Raw genomic sequence first — 9,334 nt, forward strand, 5'->3', positions numbered from 1 at the left:
TGCGCTAAATCGCAGCTTTTTGATATTTAAAAACATTTGTTTTTATGAAAAAAAAGTGGAAAGAATAATATATAAATTTTTGAAATTCGTGAACTGATATATTGTCGATCGCTTATGTTTCTCTCTCGTTCAAATGACAATTGCACCTTGTTAATATCTCAATTATATATCATACGTTCAACTTATTGAACTTGTCCACATTAGAACTGACTAGAATTTAACATATATATATTATATACATATATATAAATATAGATATATATGTATTTATACAATTAATATATGTGTTTGCTTTATATGTAATACGCGGATGACATAGGATACAGGAGGAGATCGACAATTCGTAGATTCCACGTTTATCGACGGAAAACAGCGTGTAGTCCACATATATCGCGTTGGCGCGCGGAAGAGATTTTGTATTTTAAATTTATTTACGCGTGAGAGTATTAATTTTTTGTACCTGAATGTCAAAGGTGACGGCTGAACGACAACGTACAGGTGTTTTTTTTTCTTTTCTCCACCAAGAAACTCGATTATCACATTTGTTAAGTGATTTTCTACGATGACACAGCTCGACGACATTTGATGGCCATGTAAATATACTCACATTACGCGCATTTTAACGAAAGCGGGAAATGCGTTGCCTTATTATCATTTACATCGCAATGAATTGATAGAAATAAAACGCATGTTTAATATATTCATTTTGTTTCGTCATTATCTTTCTCTCACTACATAAATCACATTGTATTAATTTATTATGCGAGCAAGTAATTGCACTTGCTTGTATTCAACAAACTTACGAACGAGTTTATGTACACAAAACCTGTCTATCTTTTAGAAATTATTCCGAATTTTACAAAATATTACAAAATCTTCTTTTCAGAGAAGATAACTGATGCAAAACTATTCGAAATCAATTCGAACAATTCCAATTTCTATCGTTGTTTCTTTTTTCTCTTGCAAAACAAAAAAACGATACTTCACACTCGCTTTCGCTCACTTATTTATACAATACAGACATACACTACGTAAACTATATGTATATATATATATATATATATATATGTATATGTATATAACCTAATGTTACATCAGAAATCTCGATTAAATGCGTGTGCGTGTGTGTGTATGGTGTGTGCGAGATAAAAAAAATGAGATTCACGCGGAACAAATTCGTATCGAAAATTTCTCGGAGGACGCGAGATTCTTATTTTAATACTTCGAAGTATAGCGAATGTGTGAAACTAGTTATGCGTGTCTTTATACAATATGTTCAGTAATTACCATAAAAACATCATGAAGTCGTCACCAAATTTGGTTCGTCTCTCCGTCGAGCGATCAAACTTTGCTTTTGTGCGGCTCAATCTTTAACAAATGTGATTTCTTTGACAATCGATCTAAACCGACGGTTCGGAATTTGACGCAGCGGGCTTGCGGAAGATGCCGGTGAAAAGAATCGTGTTAGAATGCTTATCGTAGATCAGATAAACGAATGGATGATTGGCGTTAAAGACCACGGGCTCGTTCGGCCGACTCGAGCGGAAGGAAAAGAGCGCGGTGGCCGCGGCCGCGGTCGTACCCTCTTCTGTGACTTCGATGCGGGCGCGATGCACCGCGTCACCGAGGTGCACACTCTTCTCGCCATCGGCAACAAAGCCGCGCAGATCGGCCGCGCTGGGCGCCAACAGCTCGCCGGCGCCCAGAGCGTGCAGCATCTGACCGATCGGCAGCTCCTTTTCTACCTCGAAACGCGGCAGATTCACGTTGACCTCTCGCGTCATTCCGTTGTCCATGATCTCGCGAAGTTCCTGGGTTCCTTTCTTCGTAGCTAATCGTTCCACTAACCGGAGAATGTTGTCCTGCGTGCCGGGCTCGGAATTCTGACGAGACAGAACTCTAAACGGCGGCAGCAACACGAACATCGATATCTCGTCGCCCACGTAGGGGAGCTCAAGGATGTACGCACCCAATTCCTCAGAGATACCTTGGAAAGAAGAAGATAATAAAGCAATTAAAATATGCGTTTAATTTCGTTATCTTCGTTACGGTCATTATATCTAACGATAATATAAGTTTAATTACAAAAAGTACAGAGTGTGAAATGCATGAGCGCTTACTGTAATTGAAGTTCCCTATCTGATTCATGAAGGTGGTGATAGACATTTGCGTGCTGGACGAGTAGAATATCTCGCGCGTGGAATCCTTGGGGTCGAAGCGCTGTGACCACTTGCCCTTGAAGTAGACCGCGTTCGTCAGAACGAGATCGGTGTCCGCGGTGATCGCGCCCGGCGGGAGGAGATCGTGAATGTGGCCCTTCGTTATGTTGCTGATCCAGTTGTTGATGTAAGTCTGCACGTTGGCGGGATTCGTGCGGAAATCGGTCACCTCCAGCTCGTCGCCGAAGAAATCGAGCATGCACTCGCGCAGCTTTCTGGCGTTCGTGATCCAGAACTTGTTGGCGACGTTGTATTCGTAAGAATTCTCGGTGTTCTAGACAAAGAAGAGAGAGAAAAATCGCTCGTAAGATCTTCCGATAAAATTTCCTGAACTTTTTTAATAATTATTATTTTTGCACGCAGCTGATTATTCGCGAAGCAGAGTAGTCGTGTGTATTATACAATTAAGCGTATGTATGTATTGTGCAAATACATTTAAATTTTGAAAATTCAGAATTCAAATAAGTTGTTTGTCTGTGAAGAGGTCAATGTTTGTTTTGCAATTATTTCCAAAATCCTACACGGAACGCAACACCCGTGCGATTGACCAATTCGAACAACACCCATTGCCTATCGTGACTGACATATAGATTCGATTCTATTCCAACCGGTCGATATTCTCACAGTCATTGTTATTCAAAAAATGTGTCATTTGGTTCTGCGCGACACATTCTTTGTCTCTTCGATGTACTTTTAATTTTTTAAATATATTCTCTTGAGATCACTCAAGTTAGTTCGTACGAGAGTCAAATATCTCGGCAAGGTGATCCTAAATTTATTTATACGGAACCTCGATTCTCTAGGACGACAACGTTTTAACGCGAGGACGTTGGTGATCCGAGCACATTGATGTAGTGATAAACCGCACGCGATTTGCCTTGACATACCTTCGGTATAGAAAACAACGAAGTAATTCGCACAGTTGCATAATCGCGCACGAGAGAGAGAGAGAGAGAGAGAGAGAGAGAGAGAGAGAAAGAGAAAAAAATCGCTCACCTGAGAACGTGTCTGTCTGAGTGATCTCTCGTAGCCGTAGGAGCGTTGCACCTCGGCTTTCGAGAGCTGTTCGGGTATTCGTAGGGCCTCCTTGAGAGATTGTTCGGTGGTTCCCCGCGCTCCGAAGTACGCTACAGTCAGAGCCTGATTGATACTATGCGGACTGAAGAAGATGTTGTCATTTGATTCGATCAGCGCGGCTTTCTTCAGACTGTCGAGCGCGAAGTCGATGCGCGCTTCCTTCAGAAATATCATGGACATCCGGTCCATCATCGACGGTATGTCGTTTCCTACCAGACATTGCGCTGAAATTCCGTCGCTCGCCAGCAGCAATATTATCGCCTGCAAAACAAGAGAGGAGAAACAATATTTATTAGATAAAAGTATGCAATTTAACGTTTTTCTCGCTCGGAAGTTTTAGCTGTTGCAAACTTTACAATTTTTTGAAGTCAATTTTCTCGAAATATTCTTGTTCTAGTAATTTTGAGAGGATGAAAATAATGGTAAAATCAAATTTATGAAAAAAATAAAATACATGGAAATCACACGTGACATCATTTTCTCGTTGAAATATTCTTGTCGAGAGAAAAAACTTTCTCGCGCGGCGCGACGGAGAAAGCGACGAGGAACACACTTGCGACATGAAGGATAAGCGAAATGTAACAAAAATCTTTTTCTTCTGTTCTGTTGATATCAATTTAACTAAAAACTTGAAATCGGAGATTCGCATTTCTAATTTCTCGAAATTAGAAACGATAACGAATGAAAAAAATTGATTGCTTTCTGATTACGCGTGATGAGATATCGGGGTAATCATAACGTGTACGGTGATGTAATTCAGTTTCTTGACTTCTGTTCCTTCTTTCTCGATTGGTCATTTCCTGCACGATTGCAGCGAAATTGCGACCGGATCAGAAATCGGAGAAGTTATAGAAACGAGTGAAAGCAGCAAGCGCTGGGTAAAGCCAGCGCGACATGACATCACCAAGGCTTTCTTGACTTGAAATCAAATCTGTGACGAAGGCAGCATTTTAACGATGAATGAAAACACATGATTCTAGCCGCTCACAATTTCACGGACGCAACGCCTCGGAAGGGCGTAACGTAATGTAAAATTTGCATAAGACTAATTACGAGGCAATCTCATATGACAAAGTCTTCATTGACATCATATACGTTGCAATATTGCCTTGTGACATCATATACGTTGCAATATTGCCTTGCGACTCTTTACTTCCTCGACAAAAACCTTAGAACGCTATTAGAGCAACGCTCTAAAATAAATAAAACACTTAAATAAACAAAAACGCTGACTTAAGAAAACGCTTAAAATGAAAAAATCAATCTATTACTTAAAAAAAAAAAAAAATATTTTCTTCTAATATTGAATGTTCTATTAAAAAAATATTATTTTTACGTTGAATATAAAAATTGAATCTTATGTGCAAAAGAATCTAAAACAAAAGTGTTTGAGTTTTGAGAAAAACTCGACTGAGTTATAAAGTGGCGATTTTCGACGTATAGTATCGATAAAAAAAACAAAAAAACACGCTCTGATAATACATTTTGTGTATAAGAATGAAACTAGAAAGTTATTTCTCTCTTCCGTCGCGAATCTAATGGGATTTCTGGCGTATGGGCGGATAATCGGAGCCCGACATCCCATTAAAAACTCAAGTCAAGACGGTTTAATAGCTCGAAATTCTAGCGTTGTGAAATATATCGCGGATCAAGTTCTGGTAAATCCGTTGCTGCACGTCATGCGTGCTCCTTGTTATGTCGAGCACGTATCGTACAATTCATGACGAGTGAGCTCGCGAAGCTAAGTCTCTCTGCTTGCTTTACTCTTGCTTCATCAGAGGAAAAAACTCTTTTTGTATTTTTTTTTTTTTTACTTTTTTTACTCTTTCAAGAGAGCCGCTCGAGACAGTTTGTTCGTGACGCAAGAATCTATGAATGAATTAAAGAGTGACAGGGAAATTCCGCGAGTAGTCGTAAAATTGAATTCTCCTTGTACGAACGCTTGGAGAAGTGAGGACTTTGTTTTTATAATAGAATTGTATCAACATGATACAACAAGCGCGATCGTGATGTTAACTAACTCGCATGTTGCGATGCAATTAAAAGAGAGAAAGATTCATCTTTTATTAATGAATGGATGAATTTTTTATTATTATCTTGACGAACACAATGGCAGAATCTTCGCGTGTGAAGGTGAGATCAAATAGAATCGCACTCGAACAGTGACAATGAGAACAGTGAATTGTGTGACCTTATCTTGTTTATTTATACCGGTTTCATATAGTTATTTAACACCGGTTCATTGTACACATGTCGAGATTGTACGATATGTTGGAGCGCGAGTCGGATTAACGCTGCCTCGTAGTCAATGTCGTGATATATTCATAAATATCGGAAAGATAAATACGTTACATAAATCTGACGCGTCGCTCGTAAGTAAACCGAGCAATAAAACCAAATGATGGTATTAACGATATGGTTTTTAAACGCATGTGGAGGAACGTTAAATTTGAACTCGACCTTGTACCGACTCGCTATTGTAAATCGATGTTTATACCGAAGAGGAATCTTGTAGATTCGAAACGTTCATGTATCTAAGTAAAATTATAACGAGATTTAACTGTACACAATTTATTGTAACTGCGTTCACTTGTTCATTTGTTATTGCAATGCGATATTGAAATTGGTTCAAATTGAATTAAATTCAATTTGTGAAGGAATTTTTTATGCGAGTCAAACAAAAAAAGAGATATAAAATTTAATTTTCCGGAGCGAAATGTTTGATCTTTCTCTTTTCTCTCATGATAAGATTTATCGCGGTTGAACTTCCGATAAGGTTAGGGCAGTCAGAAGTGATTTCTTGAAGACGTATAGTAAACACATTCGAGTAAGCTAACTATTTGTTAGCAATACGGCGAGGAAAATTTTGTGTCATTAAATTGTATTTGAAAAATCGTCAAACCGCTTTTTTAAAACAAATCTTTCCTCATTTCTGTACATTCTTTGTTGCAAGTTTGAAAACTTGGAAAATTCAATTTTTCTAGAAATTCAGATGCGCATAAAACATATACGACGTGTAGCTATAGAACGAATAAACAAAGATCAAAGATCGCACTGTACGATAATAAAAAGGAGAAAATAAAAAAAAATATATTATTTAAAATAAAATTCCAAATTATTTCAAATTTCAAACAAGAGAATTTTGCAAGAATGTTCATTTTTGAAAGATTACTTTATCTCACAGTATTTTATCTCAAATTCTGACGTGATTGCAAAATTCTAAGATTAGATTCTGAAATTCGGTGCGTCGCACTCTCATCTTTCTTCTAGAATGATAACAATTGCGAATCTTTGAGAGAAATTACAGAATGTGCACAAGTGCGTGCTGTACGATAAAAGCAACAACATTTTAATGAATTTTGTGCGCGAAGAAATTTTATTCTCACTTTTTTCCAAAATTACAAAGCAAATTTTTACAAACTATTAAAACACGCTAGAAAAGTATAAGCAGCACTCACCGAAAGAAACAACATCGTTATTGACACTCTTCGATAAATTGAAAATTCAGCGAGATCGATCACAGGTCCAAGTGACAATCAGTGTGTGATGTTCTTGATGGACTGGACATCCAAGTGACGATTGAGAAGAGACGCGACTGGCGAACAGTCATGAAGACAGACTCTCGGAATGTTTGTCCGACCCCACTCTTTTTCTTATTACTACTATTGGTGGTTCGTCATACTGCTGTGGAGAACAGTGGAGAACGTCATGACACATCGTCGAGTTAGGGTCAGGATCGTATTAAGCGAAGCAGGAAAATCCAGAAAGCGTTGCATTTTATGCATCGCTAGTAAATCGATCTCGACTTTCGCTTTTAGAAAATTTTGACGTAAAAATACGATAAATTATTTAGATGAGAATTTCTGTTTGCTCGTCACCTTCGGTGACATATTTGATATACAAGTTTAACGTCTAAAATCGCGGTAATTCGTTTATTCTGCGTAAAAAAAAAAGTACAACTCTTCCTACTTTTTGTTCATTCTCCTCTTCATCATCCGATTCTCTAAACTTTGTTCGTTTTCTCCTTTTAAATCCGATCCTAAATTTTAAGTACGACACAATATTTGCTTGTTCGCTTGTCTCCAGTTATTACTTCCTCGTGTCTTGGAAATGCCCAGTCGTAATCATCGGCTCTTTATTACCAGAAACCCACTTCTCAAGGCTCTCACGATAGGTAAACTTTACGATTTTCTGCGCAATTTGCTTTTTTGTACAAAAAAATTATGCATCTTCTTTTTTGAAAAAGTTATTATCGAAAAACACTTTGTGAATGAAGTGTGAATTACTAGAGAAAATGATATTAGCGAACTTTAATTAGAATCACGTTCTACATTCGAATAGTTTCTTTTAGTTTTCGTCGTTCCGAAGGTCTTCAAGTTGGTTTAACCTTGTCCTGTGAATCTCCTCATTGTCAGATAAAGTTTCGAATACGAAGTACAAGTACAATCGCTTGAGGACAATCGAATTCGTCGACTTATTATCGCACAAGTAAAGCGCAAATTATCTGAAATATAAAAGACGTTTGCGAGAAGAAAGAGAATCTCTCTGAAGAGATATAAAATCTGAAAATGTAAAATTAACTGATAATAAAATTTATCTTTCGAGTATTGCGTCAACCGCTCAGTTTGCATATTTGCCCGTCTGTGATTATTAAGTGGGTCAAGATGAACAGGTCAAATGGCTTAATGTAAATCAAGTGTGTGCAAGAAGGATGTTGTTCACCTCGTTCTCCAGCAAAATTGAACAGTGATTGAATATTAAAAACGATAAATTATATAATTGAACGATAAATTATATATAATTGAACGATAAATACTTATATACTTATATAATTTACTGCGTATCATGTAATTAAAAAAATAGATCTCTTAGGTTCTGATATGCTAAACAATAAATAAAATATATACGATTCACAAATAAACCACTTACTTGACGATGTCAAGTTCCAATTGCGGCTACATTGTGTTGGCTCTACTTATCAAATAAAGATTCTCAGAAGCGCTTTAATGTCAGTGATCTCATTAACCTAACCGCGAGAGATTGTAATTCTGATGTGACTAACCCCTCTTTGCAATAAATGTGGTGGTTTTTTAATCGTCAAATCCGTAAAGTTTTGTCTCAATTGTTCGTAAAACTTTAGCGAGAATTAAGCTCGTATAATAAAAAAAAAAAAGTACAAATGTTTTTACAAATAATAGCTTTTGTAAAAGCGTTTTACACTATGAAAATATGTATCTTGACGACTACAGTGAAAAAACGATACATCATCGTTGATAGTAATTCATTGTAAACTGCAGCTCTTGTGTGATGCATTTATTTACACACGCGTTTTGAGCGTGTACGTTTACGAGACGCGGATGTGGGAAAATCCCAAAGTCAAATTCCCATAATTGTCCGATGAACCGCGACTTTCGATTGTGTGTGGAAAGAAACAAGCAGAACAATTTGTTCTATTGCATAAGTTCTATTGCATAATTTGTTCTATTGCAGAAATAACACTGATACAGCAAAATTTAAAAAAAATTTCGAAGAACAACAATCCTTTTCTTAACTTCAATGAATTTCATTTTTTCGAGTTATTCGAGTAAAAAAGAACTCAATTAATAATTGCGATTTAAAAAAAAGCTTATTATACAGATTAAATCAATTAAAAATAAATGTTAGTTTCTTCGAAGCTTTTCTATAATAAAAAAACTGCAATACATATGTACTGATAAAAAAATGAGTATTTACTTACTAGAAATCCAACAAATGAACAATGATAAAATATTTAATTAACGAAGTTATTGTATCTCGATCAAAGATGCAAGTACATTATTAGATTTGTAATTATGTTTGTTTATCTTTTGTCACTTGACAATTCACGAATGAGCGTCCAATGTCTAATTGCGAATTCTTGTTGATTTCACACGATATCTGACTCGATGATTATGCGTCTGATAAGACGACTACTGAGATAACATGATAGCAAACAATAGCTTCATTGATCAGAATGTGACACTTTGTAGTTTAGTATATCGCTTCTCACAGTAGACATT

At 36.7% G+C, this 9,334-nt stretch overlaps 1 protein-coding gene across 1 annotated transcript; it reads right to left on the bottom strand.

Moving 5' to 3' along the window:
* Positions 1-687: 687 nt before the first annotated feature.
* On the bottom strand, positions 688-6,933 carry LOC109856436 (serine protease inhibitor 88Ea-like). The gene is made up of 4 exons (XM_020431713.1): positions 6,755-6,933; positions 3,216-3,557; positions 2,121-2,493; positions 688-1,987 (listed from the first exon to the last, which is right to left on the bottom strand). Exons 1-4 carry the CDS (start codon positions 6,767-6,769, stop codon positions 1,401-1,403), a joined length of 1,317 nt encoding a protein of 438 aa, XP_020287302.1. The 5' UTR covers positions 6,770-6,933; the 3' UTR covers positions 688-1,400.
* Positions 6,934-9,334: the final 2,401 nt, after the last annotated feature.

This window comes from Pseudomyrmex gracilis, unplaced genomic scaffold (genome assembly GCF_002006095.1).
Source record: "Pseudomyrmex gracilis isolate BER0280 unplaced genomic scaffold, ASM200609v1 scaffold_119, whole genome shotgun sequence".
In the NCBI taxonomy this organism is placed as follows: domain Eukaryota; kingdom Metazoa; phylum Arthropoda; class Insecta; order Hymenoptera; family Formicidae; genus Pseudomyrmex; species Pseudomyrmex gracilis.

What these genes read in the sequence shown, in the direction of transcription:
- LOC109856436 (XM_020431713.1), bottom strand. An exon ending in TCAGACAGACACGTTCTCAG is followed by an intron (nt 2,494 to 3,215) that starts GTGAGCGATTTT and finishes TTCTTTGTCTAG; the next exon opens with AACACCGAGAATTCTTACGA. An exon ending in GATAGGGAACTTCAATTACA is followed by an intron (nt 1,988 to 2,120) that starts GTAAGCGCTCAT and finishes CTTCTTTCCAAG; the next exon opens with GTATCTCTGAGGAATTGGGT.